Below are 25,403 nucleotides of genomic sequence, written 5' to 3' on the forward strand. Positions count from 1 at the left end.
GGGAGGGCTCTGGAACATCTGCGCAAACACCCACAAGTCCCTCCAACATGACGGGCCCCTTAGATAGTAGCATGGCAGTGTAGGCAGAGGGCCTCCCCTCCCACTAGCCTGTCTGAGACCTGCCTTCAGCTTTCTTTTTTGAAGACCCTTGAGGCCTGCAGGTGTCAGAACCAATAGTGCCAGGCCCTCCACCTGTTTAGAGCCCTCCAGTGGCCCAGCATCCACTGGGTAGAGGCCATGTGCCACGGCAGGGCCCTCGAGGCCATTCTAGACTCCCCACCCCAGCCTCGGTTCCTGAGCACACTGGATGCTCACAGAGCCAGGCTTCTGTCTATGCTGGGCCCCTTCTTGAAATGTCCCTCTTCTTTCTTCACTTGCCCCATTTCAGGGCTGTCCTTCTAGACTGCCTGTGGACCTTCCCTCACAGGAATTCTCCATCTCAGTCCCCGCCCTCATCCCCACTCCTGTGGGTTCTGCAGCCTCTCCTCCTAGATCTCCAGAGTCTCTGTGCTTCCAGGGTCACACATTTACTTCAATGGCAATTAAATTCCCTCCTAAGTGTCTGTCTCCCAACTGGCTCCTGGAGAGAGGGGTCCCATCTGGCTCATCTCTGAAGCCTGGCTCACAGTAAGTATCTCCTCACTGTCCGTCTACCAGGTCCCCAGTGGATGCAAACCTTGCTTGTGTAACAAGGGGCTGTGACTCCTAAGTGAGAAGACCCTCCTTCCATCTGGTTTCCCTTCTTTACACCTGCTGAGGCAGCCCAAAGCCTCTCAAATCCACATTGGGCTGGGCAGGGAAGCCAGGTGTCAATGTGGCCCCTGCCAGGCCTGCTGCCCTGTGGTGGGGTGCGGGTTGGGGATGGGGAGGAGGATTGGAGCCGGGAAGCAAATGGGCTGCTGGGGTTCAGGCCTCCCCAGCTGGGTTCATCATCAAGGCCTGGACAGCCATCCCTTTATCTCCAATCTCCATCCCGATTTTTCAGTTTGGAAAAAACTCTTATGTTAACCCTGGAGAGGCCAGGCCGGGGCCTTTAAGAGCCACTTATTCACTGGGAAACACTCTCGAAACTATCACCGGTTTGTTTGTTTTTAAGGGGGGGGCAGGTCCCCTCCCTTCCTTTCCACCACTGGGTCCACAGCTGTGCCCCAGAATACCTACGGGCCAGAACAGCGCCAGGGTCGGCTGGGCAAACTGAGACAGGATCCGGGTCCGAGCGCGCCCCACCCTTCCAGTCCCTGCCCAGGCGCCCGCCGCCCTCCCCCGGGGCTGGAGGGGCAGAGACGCGGGGCTAGGTCTCCTCCGGGCGGGGCCTGCCCGTGGGAGGGCTTTCGGTGGGCGGAGACGGGCTCGGGGAAAGCCGCCCGGCGCGCCCGGGAGCGGCCGTCCGCGCCCCGCGCCCGCCGCCGGAGCCCCGGAGCCGCGCCTCTGCCATGGCCGCCCCCCCGCGCCGCGCGGCCGGCCCGCGCCTGCCGCTGCCGCTGCTCTGCCTCCTCCTGCAGGCCGCCACCGCCGTCCTCTTCGCGGTGTTCGTCCGCTACAACCGCGAAACCGACGCTGCCCTCTGGCACTGGGGCAACCACAGTAACGCGGACAATGAATTTTACTTTCGCTACCCAAGTGAGTGCGTGCGGGTGAGGGCTCGCGGGAGCAAGGACCCAAAGGAGGGGGCACTTGGGTGCCCAGTCTACCCCTAGGGGTAGGTGGGCAACCCTCTCGCTCTGAGATGAAGGTGCCCCAGATTTATAATAACACCCTTTCACTGGTGTCTGCCATGTTCCAGGTATCACGCTGAGAGCGGCACATGCATTCCCTCCTTTAGTCTATAAATTAGACAGAGGTGGGGAAACTGAGGCCCCAGAGGTTAAGTGGCTGGTTCAAGATCACGCTGTCAGAATTGAGGGAGCTGGGATTCAAACCCAGATCTGAAGCCCCAGCTTTAAGGGCTCCTTTGTCCCACCTCCCAGTTGGCCTAACTGGGCCTTGCTCGGCTGTTCCAGAGAATTTGCCTTTCCTAGGGCCTCCACCTTGACCACAGGAAGGAGAATCCTGGGCCAGAGAGATAGCAGGTGGTAATGGCAGGGACCAGCTATGAGGGCAGTCAAGGCTAGCAGGGCTCAGGCATTTCTTCCCTAGTTTCCCAGAGTCAGAGAAAAAATGATGCAACTACCTACCGGCCAACCACAGAGTAGCAGCCCATGGGAGGCGTGGCAGGGCCATCAGCCCATTTAATAGGGGAGGAAGCTGAGGCTCAAAGAGGTTGTGACTTGCTTGTGATCACACATCATGTGAGTGGCAGAGTGGGAACTGGGACTCAGGCATCCCAAGCTCCCTGTACCACAGTTCACCTGCCTGCTGACAAGGCCCAGTGTTAATCCCCTGACCCCTGCTGGGACAGTAGCTCATGGTTGGGGGCCAAGCCTGGTGACCCAGGCCCTGGGCATCTTAGACCAAGGACACCAGATCCCTCGGACTTCATCACAAATGTTTGGGCAGGTCCCTAAGCCTCAGTTTCCCCATCTGAGCAATGGGAAGAAGGATGCCTCAGTTGAAGGATATACATTCAAACAAGGCTCAGAGTGTGAGAGTATTCTATAAAAAAACCCACAGGCTGTTATTACCCTCCTTTCTGTATGCAGAGCTGGCAGCAGGCTGCCCCCACCTGACCCTGTCCCAGCCCCAGCCTGACAAAATGAAGCTCACAGTGCTGAGGATCTAGAGGGTGAGGCGGAGGTTTAAACCTGGGCATAAAGCGCCAGACCCCTAGACATCCTAGGCAGAGGGGGTGATAGCCCCTCCCTCACCCCAGCCCTCGCTGGACAAGGTGAGCCATGGAAGCTGGGATCAAAGCCAGAGCCAATAGGGCTGGAATGGTAGACTCTTGGGGTCATGCATTTGTCCAGAGAGATAGGGAGTTGGGAGGGAACAGTCCACAGGCTGAGAGAATTAAGCTTTTGTCCAAGGGTTTGACCTGGCTGCCTGCCATGTACCCCCATTTGCTTCTCCCCCAGGCCTCACTAAAAGCCTCCAAGCCCTGCTTGTTTCAAAGTCCTCCCTGAAACCTGCCAGCTTCTCACCCTCTGCGGCAGTGGTGGCTCTCCTTGGACACAGCTTGTCCGCCCTGTATGGCAGTAAGAGGAATGGCAGTTGGGAGTCCTCCCTCTTTTTTCTGCCCTAGGTTTCCACCCCTGTGGACTTGGAACTCTGGTGTGGGGGAAGGTCAGGGGAGGAGGGAGGTGTGAAGTCCCTGGAGCCTGTGGCTTTGATGAGCCGGGTCTTCACCTGTCCTTGTGTACAGGGGAAAGGATCAGGGCCAGAGGGGGTGTAGCCATCACCCTTTGATTTGGGAGATGAAAGGGAGCTCTGCAGTGTTGTTCCACTGGGGGACTAGCCAATGCCAAGGGGATGGCTCCTCTGAGGGACTGTCTGCTATGCCTGTAGGAAGGGCCCTCAGAGCCCATCTGGTTAACTCTACTGAGACGAGGAGAGAGACCCAGAGAAAATATCTTACTGCCCAAGATCACACAGCAAGCAAGCCAGGCTAGAGCCAGGTTTCTTGGCTCTCCATCTGGGGCCTTTCCCCCACATTAATGCTGCTTATCCCATTAGGCGAGTAATGGAAAAAAGAAAGAAGAAAAAAACCCAGGGTTGCAGGGACCACAGAAGCAAACATGGGAAAGGGCTTCAAGAAAGAAGTATAGATAGGTCCTTTTTACACACGTCTCAGGCCTCACTCACCAGGAGAAAGGTTTAGATGGAATCAGGATCTTCTTGGAAGAAGTGGGGAAGGGGGATGTGACCAGGACCAGAGTGGTTTGTGTGAGAGTAGGGAGCGTGGGGGGATGGCCTCCCCAGCTCGACACTCATTTTTCCTGCTCTTCATATTTTAAATTCTCACTTTACAAATGAGGAAACCGAGGTTCAGAGAGGTTAAGTGGCTTGTCCAAGGTCACAAAGTCAGAAGGAAGAAGCTGGAATTTCAGTTCAGCTCTGTCAGATGCTAAAGCCCCAGCTTTAACTTTCCTTGTCCCATAGTCTTAGTGTTGTTCAGGAGTCATCTAGTGGGGTTAGGGAGGGGCAGTTAGGGAAGGAGGGAGGGCACTAGATGGCTCTTATCTTCTCTCCAAGTAAGCTCCATCCTGCCCCCACAGGGATCCCCTGAAGGGACTGGTAAGGGGTCATCTTATCCGTCCCCCCCCCCTCCAGCTGGCTAGCCCATGGAGTGTCCCTGTGGAACGTTCCCCACTGAAGGAGACTTCTTAATGTTTAGACTTCAGTTGAAAGGCCAAGGCATTGAGTTTTGATTCCAAACAAACCTGAGGTGGGAGATGTAAATCTTATTGCCATTTAAAACAAGTTGTGGAGTGGTTTCAGCATGTGATGGGCACAGAGCCCTGTGACCCAGCCCCCTTCGTTATCTTTCTGTCCTTGGGCAAAAGAACAGACAAGGCGGATCCCCTTTATTGTTTGCACAGGGAGAAAAGAAGTCAGGCAGCGAGGCCTAGAAGAACTTAGACTGTGGGACGAGTTCTAAGTGATGTCTCTCCTTTTCTATTGGGTTTTAAGATCTGGGAGGGAAGAGAAATATTGGTGGTTTGGGTAATGGGCAGGGCTGGAGAAGTGACACCACGTTGGGAACATTTAGGAAGGCCAGTGGGCCGCTAGATCCTCACTACCTTTGGCTGCTGGGGATGGCGGCTGAGCTGCAGCCCTCCAGTTCCAGCACACACCCAAACCTCTGCCAGGAGCTTGCAAACTCATTTCCTGTCAGCCCACATACAGCACAAAAAAGCATAAAGTTTGTTTCTCTCAAAATTATTGATTACATTCCGAAGTTCAGTAATAAATTTTTGGCTTGGTGGAGCTTCGCAGATTAAACAAAAAAGATGACCATGATTTTGTTTTCTTTATGATTTGCTACTTTCTACAAGAGACTTGAGGTCATTCACAACAAAAACACACGTATCACAAATAATGAACACCGTAAGGGCCTATTTATAGTTGCTGCAGTTGAGATTCCATTGTAGCTCCGAGCTCCCAGGCGGCCAAGGAAAAAGAGAAATATGATCAGTTATGTGTTCGCATCAGAACGAAGAAAGGCTTACATAGGTGATGCTTTGATTCTTTGATATCTGTTTTTCACTCCTGTGAGTGCAGGGACTGTGGCTGCTTGATGGCAGCTCCATTCCTAGAGCCCGATGCACCACCAGTGCTTTGTAAACATCTGTCACATGAATATGGGAAAGCAGACTGGGTTCTACAGGGGAAGCAACATTACCTAGTACTATGTTCTAAGAAAAATTTCTCACAGGGAGCTGTAAAAGGGGAGTTTGGGATCATGGTTGACCCTGTTTCTCAAGAACTTATTTACAACAAATGCAATAGCAGCACTCATGATATTCTTTCTGCTGTGTTTTAAATTAAAGCCAAAGTGCCCTGGCCAGTGTAGCGCAGTTGGTTGAGCATTCTACTGAGCACCAAAAGGTCACTGGTTCGATACCTGGTCAGGGCACATACCCAGGTTGTGGGTTCAATCTCCAGTCAGGGAGGCAGCTGATTGATGTTTCTCTCTCTTTCTCTCTCTCCCTCCTGCCCTCCCTCTTCTTCTCTCTCCCCTCTTCCCTTCCTCTCTAAAATTAAAAATTAAAAAAATCACAACTTAAAAAAAAAATTAAGGCCAGAGATACAGAGCATGACACTGTATACATAGTCCCAAGGCAAAGGAAACAGGCCCAGATGGATGCCAAATATCACACAGGGTTATGCTTCAAACCCTATTTACACAGAGGGGGAGGGGCACAGAACTAGTACTAAATGCAAATTATTTGTATTTATCTTATTGTCAGTGTTACTGTATATTACTTTTATTAGCTTAGTATTTTTTAAATCCTCACCTGAGGATATTTTTTTCCATTGCTTTTCAGAGAGAGTGGAAGGGGGAGAGAGAGAGAAACACTGATGTGAGAGAGACACATCAATTGCCTGCAACGGAGGTACTCGCCCTTGACTAAAATCCAAACTGGGACCATTCAGTCTGCAGGCCGGTGCTCTAACCACTGAGCCAAGCCGGCTAGAGCATTAGCTTAGTTTTTTATGCCCACTGGTGCAGAATAGAAAGCAAACAGAAAAGGCCCCAAATCTCCCTGCCCAGGAGCCCCATTGACAAGTAAAAAAAATTCAAGTAATTCATCTATAAAAATAAAAAATTCAAACTATAGAAAGAAACAAACTAAAAAATGAATCCTCCTTCCCAGAGCCGCCATGTTGCATAACTCCAGGGGCACCTTTTGCACAGGCGTTGGGTGCCAGCAGCCCTGTCCCTCCCTTCATTTCCTTTTCCCTGAGGTAATCTATTAACAATTTAAAGCTATTTTGTAAATTATTTCTTAATATGGGGAAAATTCTCAACATGGGGAGGGATAGATCCTGAAGTACGAGGGAAGGAGGTTAGACATTCGAGAAGGACTTTCCAGCAGAAAGGGGAAATTGAAGAGAAGCCTGACCGGGGAGAGACTCTTGAGCGTGGTGGGACAGGGATTGCAGCAGAGACACAGGTTTAACTTTTTTGGCAGGTGGTTGTAAGGGACAAGAGATGGGGCAAATGGGGGGGGGGGGGCCGAGAAGAGAGCAGAAAAAGGCTCTGCTCCCTTGTTCTGACATGGGGCCATCAGGGATGGCCTGGGTCCCACTGCTCCAAGCTGGCCAGCTAAGCACAGGTGGCTCAGTCTGGGGGGCCCTGCCATACTGGGGAGTTTGATAGATCTGCTCCAGCCTCAAGAGCTGGGGGCCCTGGCAGGGTGGCTGCTGGGTTTGTGGGTGGTTGCCAGAGCATCCCCAAATACCCCCTCAGGCTTCCAGGATGTGCACACCATGGTGTTCGTGGGCTTCGGCTTCCTCATGGCCTTCCTGCAGCGTTACGGCTTCAGCAGCGTGGGCTTCACCTTCCTCCTGGCTGCCTTTGCCCTGCAGTGGTCCACACTCGTCCAGGGCTTCCTGCACTCCTTCCACGGCAGCTACATCCATGTTGGCGTGGAGAGGTGGGCAGCAGCTGCCTCCCCTGCCCCCCCCAGGTCTGCCTGGGAGGCCCCTGCCCACCGGCCCCAGCTTACGCCCTGCCCTTCACGTCTGCTCTACGACTCGGTTTCTGACCCATCAGTTGATTTCTCTTAGGTGCCCTGCCTGTTCTCGTTGCCTGATTTCTTCTCCCAACCTTGATCCACACACTCAGCCACCCCCACCCCCCGCATTTCTTTAAGCCCGTTATTACCCAAGAGCTGTTGGGAGGGTGGAGAGCTTCATGGAAAAGGGCAGGGTTCAGAAGAGCTCCTAGTTCAAGATCCGGTTCTTCCACCTGTCGGCTTTGTTCTCTGAGTCTTTGCTCCCTGAGACTGGGTTTCCCCATCTACAAAAAGGCAAGGCGATCCCCCCTCCTGCCAGGGAAGAACTTAGACACGTAATAGGCTCCTGGCCTCCTCCCCTCCCCCGCTTGCCCCAGGGCTCCCCTTGTTTTGGCCCTCTCTCACCCTCCTCATCGAAACCCTCCAGCATGATCAATGCTGACTTTTGCGCCGGGGCTGTGCTCATCTCATTTGGTGCTGTACTGGGCAAGACCGGGCCAGCCCAGCTCCTGCTCATGGCCCTGCTGGAGGTGACACTGTTTGGCATCAACGAGTTTGTGCTCCTTAGTCTCCTGGGGGTGAGTCTGGGTGAGTCTGGATGGAAATGGAGCGAGGGCTGGGACTGGGCCAGGATAGTCCCTGACCAGGAGGAGGGGGTGGGTGGAGTGGGGGAGTGGGGGCAGGGCTGCCCCTCCACCTCAGCTCTGCCTCCCCAGGTGAAGGATGCAGGAGGCTCCATGACCATTCACACCTTTGGTGCCTACTTTGGGTTGGTGCTCTCACGGGTCCTCTACAGGCCCCATCTGGAAAAGAGCAAGCATCGCCAGAGCTCCATCTACCATTCGGACCTCTTTGCCATGATTGGTGAGGCCTGCCAGGGTGCAGTGGGGTAGGAGCCAGTTCCAGGCACCTTGATCTGGGCCAGAGAGGACTATCTCCTGGCCGGGTCTCAGGGTGCTGCCTGTAGTCTTTGGGGTTCTGGCTGAGAACTCCCTGCTTGGATTCTTCCATGAGAGTCCTGGGACCTGGGACTCTCAGCAGTTTTATGATGCCTTCGTAGAACTCAGCCCTGGAGTATGCATAGGCTCAGAGACCCATTCCCAGGGGCCTTTCAGAAATGTTGGCACCAATCCCTGCTTAAAACCCTCCAGGGCCCACCACCCACAAGTTAGAAACCAGACTCATCAGCCAGGCACACGGCCCCTCACCCTCCTCCTCCCTCCCAACTGTCTCCCTCACATTAGGCTTTTTGAGTCTCTTACCCCCAGGCCTTTGTCCCCAGTGCTGCCTCCCACCTCCTAAGGACACTTCCTCCGAGGAGTTTTTCAGAGAAGCCCCTGCCCTGGGGTTGGGGGGGAGGGGGAGGTTGGGGGTCATCCCTGGGAGCAGTAAGGTCTGACCTTTGAGCACAAGTCACCACCACCTGTTTTCTTCTAAGAGTGTACCTCTCCCCTGGCCTGGGCTCCTTTCTCTATCTTCATAAACCAGCCAGGAAAGGAATTGATTTTTCCCCCCATGGGTAGTACTGAAAAGTGACTGAAGAGACGCTGGTTTTGTATTTCTTGCTCCGGGTTTGTTGTGAAGTAGAATACATGTAACCCTCAGGCAGCTGAGGCCTCCTTGCCCGTTGAGACCCAGGTAAGTTTGGCTTGAAGTTCAAAGGCTTCCCCAAGATTTCCGTGCTAGCCCAGAAGCCTACATTCTCAGTTCTCCTCTGCCTCTCAGCTTCTTCCAGACAAGACACCTCACCTTTCCTTAATTCCTCCCTCAACTCTCCCCCTCACAGCACCAGTGTGTGAGTGTGGTGGATTTTATTGCAGACTCTCGAGTTGCAGGGAGAAGTCCTACGGCACACCCAAGGACCACTGGACACCAGGGGGCCGTCCTCTAGTCCCCTTGCCATGCTTACCCTACCAAAGATTCCCAGCCTTTCCTCACTTTGTCCCTTGGCTCCTCCCTTGCCCTCCAGGACTGACCTGGGAACCTCACATGGGTAGGCAGGGCATATGGACCTCCAGTTCTTACCCCCAAATGCACAGGCCCAGCCCACCCAGTGCTCAGCACTTGGGCCTTGCCTGCACATTGCAGAATCTGTCCTTTCTAAGAGGCCATTGAGGTTATAAAACAAATTCCTTTCCTGACACATATATCAAGTACCCAGTTTAGTGCTGAAACGCAGTGCTCTTTGCCTTTTTTCCTTTCCTTTCCTGATACTTAAAAAAAAATCTCAACCCTCTGTGGTTTTCAGTCAGGCAGCTCCCTTTTGGGCCAGAACCCTTCGATAGCTACTGTGTGTCACCTCATTTAGTCCTCACTTTATGAGACAGGTATTATCCCCACTGTACAGATGAGAAAACTGAGGCTGCTGAGAGGAGGTGACTTACCTGCAGTTACTCAGCTTGTATCTCGTGGGCAGCCACTTACTTCCTCTCACTCTGCCTGCCTGCCCACCATTTAGGGACCATCTTCCTGTGGATCTTCTGGCCCAGTTTCAACTCCGCACCCACTGCGCTGGGGGACGGGCAGCATCGGACAGTCCTCAACACTTACTACTCCCTGACCGCAAGCACCCTCAGCACCTTCACCTTGTCAGCCCTTGTCGGGAGGGATGGGCGGTTGGACATGGTATGGGAAGGAGGCCTTGGGCAAAGCAGAGGGAGGAACTGGGAGGGGGAGGAGAGGTCTGGGACCCAGTGAGGCCACTTCTCTTGGGGAACAGGTAAGGACACAGGCACATGAAGTTCCACCTGGCCTAGAGGCGGTGGGGTCAGGGTGTGAGACAGTGATACAATAGCAGGAGAGTTAGAGGCTAGGTGGTGGAGGGACTTCCAGAAGCAGTAGGCGCCACTGTGGTGTGGTGGACAGGCTTGGGTTAGATGTGGGTGTGACGATTTGGAAGGGCCTCCAATGCCTTACTCTTCCCTGCTCCTTTAGGTCCACATCCAGAATGCAGCACTGGCTGGAGGGGTTGTGGTGGGGACATCAAGTGAAATGATGCTGACACCCTTTGGGGCCCTAGCAGCTGGCTTCCTGGCTGGAACTGTCTCCACGCTGGGGTACAAGTTCTTCACGGTACAAATGCCTCTCCAACCCTGGGCAGAACAGGGGCCCTTCCTCCCACCTCTCTACAGGCCTGGGGTGGGAGGAGCACACGAGACTCATTATTGGTATCCTGTTCTCCAGCCCATCCTTGAGTCAAAATTCAAAGTTCAAGACACATGTGGTGTCCATAACCTTCATGCAATGCCTGGGGTCCTGGGAGCCCTACTGGGGGTCCTTGTGACTGGGCTGGCCACCCATGAAGCTTACGGAGATGGGTAAGTCCCCTGCCATCAATCCACACCGAAGTCATTACCCCCTTGGAATGATCTCCCTCACTCTCTCCTTCCTGTGTGCACCAACAAAAAAAAGCAGTCTATTTTCATTTATTCATCCATATTCTGGGAGCTGAGGACACTAGAGTGAGCAAGACCACCCAGGGGACTGCCTTCCTGGTCCTCAGTCAAGTTTGGCAGGTCACTGAACAAATGATTTCAATAGTGTTACTAAAGGGTTGGTGAGAGATAGTGACCCTTGGGATCAACTTGTGCACATCAAGGCTCAGAGGAGAGCGCAGGCAAAAGTGACCCTCCAACTGAGTCTTGGAAGGTGTGTGGGTGTCTGATATCACACGAGGGTGGGAGGGTGTTCCCAGCTGCGGGCCTGACTGGAGCAAGATGAGACAGCCTGGTGGGTTCCCCTGAGGCCCTTTTATTTTATTTTGTTAATTCTCACTAGAGGATATTTTTTCCATTGCTTTTCAGAGAGAGTGAAAGGGAGGAAGGAAAGGAGGGAAGGGGAGAGAGACAGAGAGAAACATCTCTGTGAGAGAGACACATCTACTGGTTGCCTCCCTAACACAGCCTGACAGGGCGAGGAGCAAACCCCGCAACCCAGGTACATGCCCTTGACCAGGAATTGAACCTGAGACCCTTAGGTGCGTGGGCCAATGCTCTAACCACTTAGCAACACCAGCCAGGGCCCCTGAAGGCTTTTTAGCCGCTGCATGATGCAATGCTCTGGTGCACTGACCAGCCCTGTCTCCCCACAACCTCTCCCTGCAGCCTACAGAGCGTGTTTCCACTCATTGCCACGGGTCAGCGCAGTGCCACGTCTCAGGCCATGTACCAGCTCTTCGGGTTGTTTGTCACACTGACGTTTGCCTCTGTGGGCGGGGGTATTGGAGGTGAGTGACCTTGGCTGGGGGTGGAGGACTGGCAGGAGCTCCAGGGAGGGCAAAAGACAGAGAAAGGGGGCTCTCTGGAGGAAAGGCCATTGGATCCCATCCCCCTGCTATTTATTTACTCAGATATTTATTGAGCACCTACTTTGTGCCAGGTGTGGGGTGCGGTTGTAGAGTTCAGGGGTAACCTCCTCCAGGTAAGGAGGAGCAAGTGGGCACTTGCTTCCCCCTGGTGCCAAGGAAAGGTGGAGCTTGGCTAGGGGCTGTGTTGGGTTCCACTACTTTGGTTCTGTGGCTTCCCTGTGCCGCTCCCTCTCCCCAGTAGAGGGCAGTCCAACCTCAGGCTGAGTCCCTGAAGGAGATGACAAGCTAGCTATCTTGTTCCCCCGCAGGGGCACAGGGAGCCAAGGAGTTGGCTTGGCTTACCATTAGGTTGAAGCACAAAAACCTTCCAACGAGGCTGACTGCCCACTGATGCTGGATCAGGCAGTCCTTCCTGATGTCTGGCCTTAGTCCTTTTGGTCTTCAAAATAAAACCTATGACTTAGTATCTTCATCCTCCTGCTCTCTACTCTAAATTTTCATTCTTAGACTAGGTTTGATTGATTGATTGATTGATTGATTGATTGATTGAATGAATCAATCATTCATTCAATAAACACTTTCTGCACCCCTCCTGGACAGGAGGCCACAGAAAGCAGCTGTGATTCATGACAGAATCACTATTTGGTTCATTACCAACTGTGTACAACTTGAGTGAATTACTTAACTTCTCTGTAATATAGGGGTCACATTCACCTTCAGGATTGCTATGATTACTCAGGAAGGCAGTGCTTGTCAAGCCCTTTGCACAGGGCCTGGCACACAGTAGGTGCTTGACAGATACAACTGTGACTTGCCTGGGCTAGGCATCTTGCTGACCCCAGGCCTCCCAACTCCTCTGTGCCTTGTGGCACTGGGTGGCAGCCTCCCTTATGGAGACAGCAAAAAGCCTCACACATCTTCCCCTACCACCACCAGGGCTCCTACTGAGGCTGCCCTTTCTGGATGCCCCCCCAGACTCTCAGTGTTACGAGGACCAGATTTACTGGGAGGTAAGACCAAGCTGCAGCCCCTCAGGCCCACAGGGCCCTGTCACCCTCCCCTGCCTCACTTCCTAAGATCCAACCTGCCTCCCCTTCCTTGCCTGCTCATTCATTCTTCTCTGGGGTATACCCCTGAGCTGTGGCATTCAGCCACCTGGAGCAACCCTTTTACCTGCCCCCCTACCCCTGCCCTCCAGGTACCTGGGGAGCATGAGGATGAAGCCCAGGGACCTCTCAGGGAGGAGGAACGAGACACTCAAGCCTGACTTGCTTCCAGCCCTTGAGAAGATGCTCTCCTTTTAGAAGATAATGACTGGCTACGATTGGGAAGTTCTTTTGTAGCTCCCATCCTTCCTACTGCAAAAAAGAAGTCATGAGCCAGAAGGAGCCTCCTTTCCATAGGCAGCACTAGGGGAAGGGCTGGAGAAGGCCTGGGAAGTGGTGGAGGAGCAGGGCTGTGACTGGCCGTGGTGGGGTAACAACCTCCCAGCAGCCTCACCACCACCACCACCCACAACTCATGAGGCACCCAGGTGACCGCTGATCCACTGGTCAACACAGTTACAGTGTGAGCCAGGGCCTGGCTCTCCGAGGATGATAACACTATCACCAAGGACTCTGACTCCTTTTTTTGTGAACTGGGAACTTGGGGAGTTCCTCTTACCCTCTAATTCAGTGTTAGAAACTTGGGGTGGGCCTGGCCAGCATGGCTCAGCAGTTGAGCATCAACCTATGATCCAGGAGCATCGACCATTGATTCCTGGTCAGGGCACATGCCTAGGTTGCAGGCTCAATCCCCAGCAGGGGTGTGCAGGAGGCAGCCAATCAATGACTCTCTCTCATCATTGATGTTTCTATCTCTCTCTCCCTCTCCCTTCCTCTCTGTCTGAAATCAATAAAAATATATTTTAAAAAAGAAAAAGAAACTTGAGGTGGGAAACATCTCACCTCTCTGGGTCTATGGAACCCCCTCTAGGATGCTGTGTTCTACCAGATGGGTACCCAGCATGGGCTTGCCTGCCTGGAGAAACAAGGAGCTCACTCTCTGCCAGAAAGCCTGTGTTTGTTAGAGGACAGCCCAGGCTGCTGGAGAGTTCTTATATTCCAGAACTGCTGCCACTGTGACCCTCAACTTGGGCAGCTTCTGAGCAGAGTAGGAAGAGGGCACCCACAGGGCCTATGAGGGGCATAAGGAATTCTTTGCTACTAACTCCTCAGAAGCTGGAAGCAGCCAGATGCCACCTGATGTCCCTGTCCCACTTTTGAGGAGTAGAGGAGCTCATGAGAGTTGCCTCAGAAGGATGGGGGGAAAAAGGGCCAGGGCCTCGGATGGCCTCAAGTCATCTGACCACCAGAGGGCGCTCCAGACACAGCAGAGGAATGAGGCTTTCTTGCCCCTCTGTCCTATCACCAATGGAAGTTCTTCCTATAGCCTAACAGCCTTCCTGTCTGCTTCATCTTTGGTCCTCACCATTAATGCCACACTCGTTTTTGAGCTCCCAGCCCCCACTACATATCAAGCGGGCACTAGGGCTTTCAGATCTCATCCAACAGAGAATCCATCCCTCCAGTAGACCCAAGCTCCTTTCCCAACCCTAAAGAACTGGGACACCCCCCTACCCCCGCCCTCTCCTGCCCAGTGCTGGCTGGGTAGGTGTGTTGGGGGAGATTCTGGTGCTGAGTCATAAGGACGAGTGCTGACATGGCAAAGAGGTTCCAGTCCTGTCAGCCCCTCCTGGGAGGGAGTTTGAGAGAGCTGAGGCCCCAGCCCGCATGCCACCCTCTGGGACTTTAGCTCCCAGTCCTGCTGACCTGCTCTGCCCCAAAGCTCTCCAAGCAGTCCTCAGAGACCTGAACGACTCCAGGCAAAGGAAAATTCAACGATAGGGATAAGATCCCTCCCTACCCCAACTCATTCTGGGTGGGGAAAGCTATGAATATTCATTTATTCACGATACCTAAATTTTCTTGACCTGATCCTCTCCCTCTACTGCCGGTTCCTTCTTGACCACTACTAAATCTTCTCCAGGCCTGAAAAGATGGGCTGTTCTAGCCTGCATTCTTCACTGCTCTCACCTCACTCCAGAGAGGCTTCCTAGAGAAGGGACAACTGAGCCCTCTCTGGTGGAGGGCAGTTATCCAGCCAGCTTCCAAGGGAAGAAAGGCCACAGGTCCCAGGATGGCCCTCCAAGAGGTCCCTGAGGAAGGATAGACAAGGTGGCTGCTGTCCTATAAGAGATGGCCCTGCACCTCCTGTAGCCAGGTAGTTCCAAGCTCTATCATTCCCATGAGTCCTGGAAGATGTAGCTGAGCTCTGGCCCCATGGCTTTGGGTACTCTGTCCAGCGGTGAAGTCTCCTAGAACAGGCCCTTGGTTTTTAACTCTGCATTTCCTTCTCTCCCCCACCCCTAGTTTTGCCTCTAATGACTAGCACATTGGTAGGTCATCCATAGATTGTTCTGTTTAGTTGGACTGAGCCATCATTTGTGGTCTGGATATGGGGGCCATCTCCCCCATCATTGCTTTCAGGCAGGGAGTTCAGTGGGCAGAAAAGACAGGTATCCTTGGAGCCCTTGGCTGAACCAGGACCAAACTCCTCCTTGGTCCTCTTTGCTTATCACTGTTGGTCCCCCACATGGCGGCCCATCCATTCAGGCAAGGTCAACAGGGTGACAATGATAAGGTCAAGAAGATGGCAGGGACAGGGGTCCAGGGGGCTCCTTCCTCACCCCGTCAGGACAATGAAGCCTCTGCCCCTCAGGGACAGCCCCTCTGATCACCACCATCATATCTCTCAATGCAGGGCCATCAGACATTTGCCCATTCATGAACTCTTTCGAGCCCCAGTACCTGAGCTCTGGGGACAGTGATGGCCAAGGACACAGCCCCTGCTCATCTCCCAGGGCCCTACTGAAGGGGAGCCAGGCTGCACTGAGGTCAGTCAGTGGTGAAGCTGGCAGAGCCAGAGGCACTGAGAGCAAGGTTTCCCACTCTTCTGGCACAAGTGCATGTGAATGGGAGACCCAAGGTCCCCCAGGGGCCTCAGGGTGCGCCTGTGCCCGTGTGGCCATATACCCCCGGGCCAGGAGCTAGGAGCTGCTCCTGTGACCTCTGGAGGACCTGTGCTGAGCGCGGGCGGCCAGGGAAAGGCCTGAGACCTGACCCCGCCCCCTCATTGGGATTCACATCACGGCGCGCAGCTGCCCCAGCGGGGGTCGGAATTAGACGCGGCCTGGGTGTCCGAAGGGGGGGGTGGCCGTCCAGGGGCAGACAAACTCGGCCGCCGCGACCCCCCACCTCACCTCGATATTTCTCTCCCACCGTCGGGATCGCCCAGCCCGCCGCCTCCCGGCGCGGCGCCCATCCCCTTTGTCTGGCCCGCCCGCCCGCAGCCGTCCCGCGCCGGCCAAGATCCCGGGCCCCGCGCCGCCGCCGGAGCGCGGGGAACAATGAGAGCCAATGTCTCCCGGCGGCGAGCCCGCTATGCTAATGCCCGCGGCCTGTGAGAACTCCCCGGGCCGCCTGAAAGGGGAGGCGAGGCGGCCGGCGGGGCGGGAGGGCTCGCTGCATAGGGATGAGCCGCGAGCCCGCCCGCGCACAGAGCGCCATTGTCTGCGCGCCGTCTGATCCCGGCCGCGGCCGCCCGGCGAGGCGGGCAGACGGCGACTGCAGCCAGGCCTCGGCCCCGGAGGGATGGTCACCTGTCCGCCCCACACCTACTCCTCTCTCCAAAGAGGGGCCGGGCCACGGCGGGCCCACAGCTTGACACCCCCCCACCCCCCGTCTCAGTGACCTGCACAAGCCCCTGCCTTTCTCTGAGGCTCCGTCTCCAGGATGGTAAACCTGGTCCATATTGCAGCTCTTCCCACCCGCCCTACCTGTTAACCACGCCCCTCCTCCCTCTCTGTCCACTTTTTCCCATTGCTTCAGCCAATGGAATCTCACAGCTGTCTCTGGAGCCAGCTCCCTTCCAGAACCCCAAGAGAAATACCCCTGGTTTCCCCAGAGTGGGTTGTTACTGGCCAGATGCCCCAGGGATCCTCTCTTACTTCTGAGCCCAAGACTAGTCCGGGCCTTCCTTCCCACCTCCCTCTCTGTCCACCGCCAGTTGAGGAACTGGGAGAAAGGCCGGTACAGAGCACCCGACTGAAATAAACTTCTCCAATGATGTAAGGTGGGGGGTTGTCACAGCAAGTCGCTTCCCACAAGTGGAAGAGGTGAGTCCCTCTATCCCTGCCCAGGAGTCTGTGTCCATCCAACAGATGGTATTGATCCAACACTGGAGGAAAATACCTGGACAGTGGGCAAGGGAGCTCTGTGCTCAGAGCAGAGTCTCTTTTAGCTGGGCACTCAGCCCCTGCTTCAGGACAGTACAGGGTACAGGCTTGAGACCCAGCACAGTGCAGGACCCAAGTCCCTCTTTCCTAAATGCCCACAAAGACTTAGATCAAGGGCTGATGCCACTAAGGTGAAAATCTGTTTCGGAGATGGTTCAGTGATGCTTCGAGGACTCATAATGGTTGAGGGGGGCAAAATCAATCAAGGCAACACCAAACTGAGAACTGTCCCAGGAAGTTCAGGTCTCCAGTATGGCAGGAGAGGGCTGAATGAGAGAGGAGGGAGAAGATGCTGCAGGGCAGGCAGTCTTCCCGCAGGCAGGAGTCCTAGCTACCTATGAGGCCTGTTCATTTGAGGGTCGGCCCAGCCTTCCACTAAGGTGGAGCTCTTCCCGCCCTTCTCTCTTCCTGGCCTTGATGAGGATCCAGGCACAATGTCCCCATCTTGGGGTGGCGGTGAGTTGGGGTGGGGGCGGAGGAGCCTGGCTTCCTGGGAGAGCGTTTGGGAGGCTATTGGATAAAAGTGGGATCAGGGGACGTGGGCTGGGTGCTGAAGCATTAATGCATGGTGCCAGGGAAGCATGGAAGCCAGAGCTCTGCCCACTCCCCACCTTTGGAAGGGAGCCCTCCTGCAGCTTCTCGCCCTGTTGCTCTCTTGTCTGGGTCTCTGCTTCAAAGCAGTCTGACCTGGGGCCACGCAGGTTCATGGAAACTCATCCCTGAGAGCCACTGCAGAAAGAAGATAAACCCACATCCTCACACGTCTCCACACAGGGCCAGAACCTCCAGCTGCCTGAACCCCAGAGCACACCCTCCCTCCCTTCGCCCTCCCTCTTTTTGGCCCTCTCTCTTCAGCCTGTATTTCCATGGCCCTCAGGGTCTGCTCTGGTGTGTCTTTGGGTGCCTAGGCAGGACCCAAGCAGGCTCAGCTTGGCTCTGAGGCTGAGAGAGGAAGTGGGCTTTGTTGTCCCTGGGCATTGTCTGGATTCTTAAACTTGCTTTTCCTACCCTGCTCTTCTTGGCAGGAGAATGCTGAGCTGGAGAAGCTGCTAAGCTGCTCCCCTCCACCCCCCAACACACACACACACACACACACACACACGCACACACACACACTCCAGTGTCCCTCCTCTCCAGCTCAGCACCATCCATCTCCGTCTCCTCAGAGCAAGGAATGTGGCTCCAGGACACTGTGGAGCTTGTTCCCAATCCCCTTCTAGCTCATTTCACTTGGGCTTTTACAGACTCGCCTTCATCCCACGGGCTGCTGTCTGAGTTCTGGCTCTGAAGCACAGACAGAGGTCTCCCCTCCCTGCAATCCCTCACATTTCATTGTGTCCCAGCCACCATCTGAGGTGCCTGTGCCTGGGGGGGTCGAGGAACCCTGGTGTGGGAAGCAGTGGGGGGCAGGGTCCCCCTTCTTCCCATCTCTCCAGCTATTCAGGCTGTAGCTGAACCCAACTCTATACACTGTGCCTACAAGCCATCCATCCTGCACCCACCCTTCCTGTCCAGGCCCCTCCAGCCTCGATTATTGCTGGAATTAGCACTGGGCTTCTTGTTGGCAGTTGCTAATTAAGACCATTAATGAACTTGATTATTAATACTCTAGCAGGCTGCAGCTGCCAGCATCTATCACCCGCACCACTGGCCAGGTGCAGGCTCCAGGGTGACCTGCCTGCCTCCAGCTTGGGAAGGGCCTGCCCCGCCTCGCCTTAGGCCCTTCGAGGCACAGGTGGGTGGGTACAGAGGCTCAAAGGGGATTTAGCTGAGACTTCTAGAGAGGTGGAGGGGCAACCTTCACTCCTCGGAGCCCCACACTGGAACCAGGGAAGCCAGTATGTGCATGCATGAGACGGACTGTGTGAGCCAGTGATGCCACTATCTGTCTTCCCCAGAAGATTTAGGGGCAGGTTGGATGGAGTACAGGAAGACTCAAGGGAGAATTGGGGTGAACACCCTAATGTGCACCTCTGCTTCCCAGCACCCAGAGCTGTTGGTGCCTCCACAGTTCCCCTTTGCCTTCAGCCAGGTGATAGAGTATTTGAATTTTGCCTGTGGTTAGGGAACCATGTCAATGGGACCGTAAAACACTCTGTAAAATGGGAATCATGCATCTGAATGGACCGTGTACCTCACAATTACTGAGTACCTACTGGGTGCCAGGCCTCTGGAGGGAGTACTCTCATAAATAAGATGTAGTTATATCTTCCAGGGAACTGTCCCTCATCCCTCCAGACCAGATGAGGCCTGTCCACTGTAGGTGCCCTCACCCCTTTCATAGTCCAGCCCCTTTCACAGGGTGTTGTAAGGAGCTGTTCTTTTATCTGTCACCCTAACCAGACACTGCGGGAAGCCAGTGGCTGCCTGTTGTTCCAAACAATGAGAGCCCCATCAGTTTCGTTGCTGAGCCTTGCCCGCTCTGCTCTACCCTCCCTGACCTCCACCCTCAGGCTACCAGAGCTCCATGAATGGCCAGTTGCCCTTTGTCCCAGTTTGCCTCAGTTGGACCTGATCAAGGACAAGAGAAGCAGCTGAGCCCTCAGCTAGGACTTGAAGGAGGTGGTAGGTGGCCTGGCAAGCAGGGCTGGGCCCTCCAAAGGAGCCTGTTGGCTCTCAGCAGGCCTGTCTGGGCTTCCCCTCTGGCCCAGCCTGCCCCCCACCCCCACCCCATTCCCCCATCCACTCATGTCCCAGAAGTGGTCCAAGGTGGCCCAGGAGAGCTTGGAAAGGGACCCTCCCCCGACACCTGCTTTCATTTTTCTCCATCTGAAACTTCAATGTCTTGACTTTTATCTGAAGCTTTTGAAGGAAGGATCCACCAAGACTTTCGTCTGCCCAACCCAGGGAAAAAGAAGAGAAAAAAAGTCCTGAACACAAAACCCCTACAACAACCTTAAAGTAGGAGAGATTGGTTGGAAGGCTTTAATCCCTTAATCCCTCTCAGATGGGCCTGGAGACGCTAATGGTTTTCCTAATTATTTCTTCCCATTTTCCCATTGCCCCGTAAGGACTTCAAGAGGAGGGGAATTCAGTGAACGATTGTGGGATGAATGGTGGGCTGACCTCCCCCCAAATCAAGCCCTGAGTCCAGACGGCTGAAGAGGTGGGGGAAGGGCCAGGAGTGCTCCAGCTGGGGCTAGGGCGTCCCTGCCAATGACACCCTTGTAAGGCAGGCCTGGGACAATGGGGCTGTGGGGGCTGCCTGAGAGGTCCAGGTGTGGGCTGGGGTCCCTCGGTGTGAATGGCCCATTATCCTGCCTAGAGGATGGGAATTGAGGGTCTTTTTTTTGTCCCCAAGGAAAGGCCCCTCTGGGTGATAATCACCCTGGGAGGGAGGTGGAGGTGGTGCTAAGAGTCTTTATAGGACGCCAAGCCTCCACAGAGAACAGTTGGCCATTCAGCCTTCAGCCCCTCACTTTGTCTCTAGCAGCCTGGGATCCCATGGCCCATCCATGGGGGGAGGGAGTGAGGGGTGGGCCAGCAAACATGGCCAAGCCCTCCCCATCACTGTGGCCTGGTAGACTGAGTTCAAGGGTAGCCTTCTACACAAAATCACCCCCCGACTCCCTTTCTAACCTCCACCTAGTCTTGGGAACCTTAGGGGCCTTTGTCTCACCTCCACCAACTCACTGAGTTTCTCTGGGGCCAGACCTGCCTGCGAGTAGACTTTGACTCTGCCACATTGCTCCACTTCTATGAAACACTCCAGGGGTCCTCTCTCCACCACTACAAATGTCCTATAGAGTAAGGGCATCAGTCCCGATTCACAGATGACAAAACTTCAGTTCAGAGCAGTTAAGAGACTCATGTAAGGTTAAACAGCCAGCGGGGGCAAAGCCCAGATGAGAGCCTGGTTTTCCAAATACCAGGCACGAGGCTTTTGCATTTGCTGACCTTCTGCTTAGAACACTCGCCTCCCCAGTGACCACATGGCTGGCTTCCTCAGCTGGCTTCCTTGTCTCCTTTGGTCTTTGCTTGAATCACAGCCTCCATGAAAAGAGATATCTGAGATTTGCTTCAAAACAACTTAGGAGGTGAAAGTGCAGGTTGAACAAGATTGGCAGTTGTTGAAGCTGGGTGATGGAGAGGTGAGGCTTCATTAGGCTAGTCTGTTTATTTGTTTATTTATGTTTTAAAATATGTCTTTATTGATCTCAGAGAGAGGAAGGGAGAGAGATAGAAACAGCAATGATGAGAGAGTCATTGATCGGCTGCCTCCTGCACGCCCTCCCCCAACTGGGGATCAAGCCTAAAACCCAGACATGTGCCCTGACTGGGAACTGAACTGCTATTGCCTGGATCATAGGTCAATGCTCAACCGCTGAACCAAACAGGCCAAGCTAGTGTTTATTTTTGTATCTATTTTGTTGTTGTGAATTCTCACCTGAGGATATTTTTTCCATTGATTTTTAGAGAGAGTGGAAGGGAGGGAAGGGGAGAGACAGAGAGAGAGAGAGAGAAACATCTGTGTGAGAGAGACACATCAACTGATTGCCTCCCACACCTGCCTCAACCCTGGCTGGGGATCAAACCTATAAACCAGGTATGTGCCCTTGATGGGGAATCGAACCCTCAACCCTTCAGTGAGCAGGCCGATGCTCTAACCACTGCGCAACACTGGCCAGGGAATTTTGCTTCTATTTAACATTTTTTACAAGAAAGAGTTGGAAAAAAAAAAAACCTGGCCTTTCCTAAGCACCTTATTTTAAATTGCAGTTCCTCACCCAACCCCAGCCCTCCACGTCCCTTTTCATGATCTGTTTTTCTCCAGATCATTTATCACCACCTGACACTCTATGTGTTTTACCTATTTGTTTGGGTCCTTGTTTGTCTCCCCACTAGCCTCATGAGGTCCGAGGTCCTGGGGTCCATCTGCAGGGGCTGGTGCCCCAGCACACAGAGCAGCACCTGGCACTTGGAGGGGCTCTGTACCTGTTAGCAAAGGCACAGGTGACCTGGGTTTGCATTTGAAGGCTCTTGGCTGAGCCACCTTGAAGCAGAAAAAATGTGGCCTCTGGGCTTGGGTTTCTAACCTGTGGGGTCCACCAGCACCTGGAGCCACAGCTGGAGGGTCCTTCCCAGCGCCCCCCCCCCCCCAGGGGCTAAGCCCCTAAGTGTCTCATTATGCACCATTCACTTCTCACTTTGTTGGGCCCATCCACAGCCACTGAGTCCTTTTGTCGGAGGGGCCTGTGCTGTGAGCAGCTATTACCACAAGGCCTCATTATTCCTCGGAGCAATAATGAGGAGCCTGCCCTAGGCTAGCGCATTTTGCAGAGTCCCTCCCTTTAATAACAATAACGACAGCCACCGTTTATGAGCCCTGCATCAGGCCTGTGTGTGCCAAGCACTTCACATACATAATCTTATTTAATTCCCAAAATGGCTCTGGCATATAGCTACTGTTTATGTCCCCATTTTGCAGATGAGAAACACTGATGAGAGAGAAACATCAATCGGCTGCCTCCTGCATGCTCCCCATTGGGGATCGAACATGGCAACCTGTGCACGTACCCTGACTGGGAATCGAACTGGTGACCTCCTGGTTCTTGGGTCAATACTCAACCACTGAGTCACACCAGCTGGCCCCTACTGCAATTTTTGCAGGAGAGGAGGCTGCACCACCTTGGTGAGGCTGGACTGCCATAGCCACAGGCCTTTGGGCTGCAACTTGCATGTTTTAGACCCTCAACCTGAGGTCTCTCAGAGTCCAGAGAGGGTTTGTCCACCTGTCCCTTCCTTAAAAGGAGCTGCCCTTAGTCAGTGGGGCCCATAATATCTGCTTAGCTAGGGGCTGAGCCCTGCTCTAGAGACAGGTATCGCCTGCTCAGTCTAGTCCTGAGGGAGAGCTACTTTATAATGTGGTTGTGAGAGTTGAGTAAGTGTATATAAACTGTTTCAAAGAATGCTTGACAGAGTACATTTTCAACTAATGTTGGCTGTTATAATTATTCCAAGGACATCCTAACCATCCCCTGTCTCAATGTCCCCTCTCTATGGGGACCAATGTGTTCTCTTTGCTCATTCCTGGCCCCAAAAAGTCTTCTCAGGCCTCCCATTACTCTATTATGCTCCAACCTTACCTTGGCTTCTCAGGGAGGGCAGTAGGGGGAGCCTCTCTGGGCACGTGATCCTGTGAGCTGGATGTTCAAAGTGAAGAAAAAAACTTTTACTCCTGGCCCCTCAACTCCGCCTCTTTTCTTCCACCCTCCTTTAAAAAGCCACCCCACTTATTACCAAGCCCAGCAGCCAGGCCCTGGCGAAAGCCCTGGCTAAATAAAGGCAGCAATTAGATCGTTAGCACGAGCCCCAACCCACCTGCTCAGAGTCCCTCAAACAAGTTTTAATTAAAATCCCTTAATCTCCTTCAGATGGTGAGGCTGGCTCTAGGGCTTTTGCCCCAACAGCCCTTTCCCTCCCTCTTTTCTCCCAATTAAGGGGTCCCCTCAGCAGAGAGCCCCTTTCCCAGCTAAAGGCCTCCCAGCCTGGGAGAGACAAGATCATGAACAGATGGTGGCCAGTCCACCTGAAGTGCCCATAGGTGTAGCTGAACCTCTTTCAACCGTGTGGCTCCTGCCTGGGCACAAGTTGAGATGCCTGGGACCATTTGTCTCTCCTTTGGTCTCCTCTTGTCCTGGTTTCTCTGTGTTCTCTGGGAAGCATCTTCCCCTGGCTCTTTCATAGTGATTTCTATTTTTCTGTCAACCCACCCAGGGCACCCTGTCCAGGCCAGCTGTCTTCCTTGGCAATCCCATCCAGGAGCCACCAGGTTCTGTTGCAGGTGGCATTGAGGTCAGAGCCCTGACAGGCTATCTCCTGGTGGCAGCCCTATAATGACCTCCAGCTGACCTCAGCAGAGTGCAGCCTTGATCTTGGCCCTTCATGCCCAGTCAGGCCTCTGACACTCTTAGCCACATAGGGGCTGGCAGAGCATTGGGTGGGCCTCCATCCCAAGCTTTGAGAAGAGCAGAGGTAGGGGGAGGGACAAGATGACCCAGTATGTGGCCCTGTCTGAAGCTGAGTCTGGATGAAGGCTCTTCCCTGGGAAAGTTCTTTCACTAATTGACTTGCAAATTCTTCGTTTGTCCCTAGATTCATAATTAGTGCTAAGGATTTCTAGGGCCCCATCCTGGAGGGGCTCTTTTGGGGGCGGCCTGTTCCTCTCCCCTCTCTGAGGTCGGCTGGGCTGGGGGTGGGCAGAGCTGGGCACCGGTGCCCAGCTGCTGTCCAGCGTTCCCACGGCTCTGGTGCCAGCATGTAAAAGGCGAGGTGCAGGGGGGTGGGGGAGTGGGGACCAGGGCTCCCCGCCATCCTTCAGCTGGGACAAGGGCCAAAGCCTTGAGGCTCCAGGAAATGACAGAGCTGGGGAATGGGCAGTGGCAGCGGGTGGGGGCTGGCTGGCTAGCACCCCCAGGAAGGAGATCCCAGCCGGTACCGGGGGCCTGGCATGGCCGAGCCTCCGGCACAATGAATGGGCCAACAAGGGGCCTCTCTTCCCCATGGTTTCCCCACAAAGGCCTTGGCTGCACCATTGGATGTGGGGGGCTGGGGCACTGGAGGAAGAGAGGCCAGTCTCAAAGACACCCCCACTCCCAGGCTCTGCACTCCCAGGAAGGGGGCCTGGGCTGGGGGCCCAGTGCCTTGGGTTCAGGCCCAGTTTGCACTTGGATCTGCTGAGCAAGGAGGGCCACCCTCCCAATCTCTCTGGGCCTCAGTTTTCCCCACTATAATATCCCTGGCATCCTTCCCAGCCCTGATGTGTCCCTCCGAATTTCTACCCACTGAGCTATCACCAACAGCCCTATCCCACCCTCCTCTGCCAATTCTCAGCCCTCTGCAGGCCTTATCTGGCTGAGATGCAGCCAGACCTCCCCTTAGGGATATCAGGACCCCACACCCAGGCACTGCCCCTAGCCCCCTAACACCCTCACCTCACTTCAGGTCAGGAGGAGCTGTCCTAGTCTCTACATGCCAGGAAGAAGTAAGAAGGCTCTAAGCTGTGGTTGCTTGCCATGGGGTCCCATATGAACCTGCCATTTGCAAAATATGTGGCCTGGGTATGTCTGTCAGCCTGTCTGGGCCTCATCTGTGAAAGGCCTCACAGATATCTTCAGGATCCAGCGAGACTGCGAGTGGAAGGTTCTCTGTGGGGACCTGGCATGGAGTGGATGCTCAACGGAAGTTCTTTTTATTCCTGTCTCCTTCCCAAAACTCTAGGTCAGTCTGCTTGTTTCCCTGTGTTCTTTCACGGCCTACCCCCATCTTTTTTGCCTGACTCTCCCAGCAGCCCCTTTATAGTTCCCATTTCATCTCCAGAACTGGCCATTTTTCTTCTGTAAGTCCTTCCTGAAAGCTAGCCCATTGCCAGTTACCCCTCCCCGGGCCTGGCCTTTTCCCACGCTGCCCTGCAGCTGGGGCCCTGAGGGAAGGGGGTGGGGTGGACTCTATGGTAACTCGGAAAAAGAATGCCCTCTCTCCTCATCTGCATACAGACAGACTCATTTGCATAGAGACAGGTCTCATCTGCATAGGCTCAGTAGGACTCTGAGAGCACATTCCCGAGTGTCCCCCCGACCCTCCTACCCCAGTCCCGGCATCCCTGCCTAGGAGGGGTTTGTCCCCAGCCCTACTGCCCCTG

General features: G+C 54.3%; 1 protein-coding gene across 1 annotated transcript; it reads left to right on the top strand.

The window, feature by feature from the left end:
• The first annotated feature begins 1,433 nt into the window (after positions 1–1,433).
• Positions 1,434–12,833, top strand: RHBG (Rh family B glycoprotein). The gene is made up of 10 exons (XM_016221358.2): positions 1,434–1,620; positions 6,851–7,037; positions 7,546–7,696; positions 7,835–7,982; positions 9,577–9,743; positions 10,053–10,190; positions 10,302–10,435; positions 11,222–11,343; positions 12,361–12,434; positions 12,623–12,833. Exons 1-10 carry the CDS (start codon positions 1,434–1,436, stop codon positions 12,689–12,691), a joined length of 1,377 nt encoding a protein of 458 aa, XP_016076844.2. The 3' UTR covers positions 12,692–12,833.
• Positions 12,834–25,403: the final 12,570 nt, after the last annotated feature.

Source organism: Miniopterus natalensis, chromosome 19 (genome assembly GCF_054644295.1).
Source record: "Miniopterus natalensis isolate mMinNat1 chromosome 19, mMinNat1.hap1, whole genome shotgun sequence".
Taxonomy (NCBI): Eukaryota; Metazoa; Chordata; class Mammalia; order Chiroptera; family Miniopteridae; genus Miniopterus; species Miniopterus natalensis.

Bases quoted from the DNA above. Each gene is read 5' to 3' on its own strand.
- RHBG (XM_016221358.2), top strand. From the start codon at position 1,434: ATGGCCGCCCCCCCGCGCCGCGCGGCCGGCCCGCGCCTGCCGCTGCCG. The intron at 7,983-9,576 runs GTGAGGCCTGCC...CCCACCATTTAG, and splicing joins GGACCTCTTTGCCATGATTG to GGACCATCTTCCTGTGGATC. The intron at 10,436-11,221 runs GTAAGTCCCCTG...CTCTCCCTGCAG, and splicing joins CATGAAGCTTACGGAGATGG to CCTACAGAGCGTGTTTCCAC.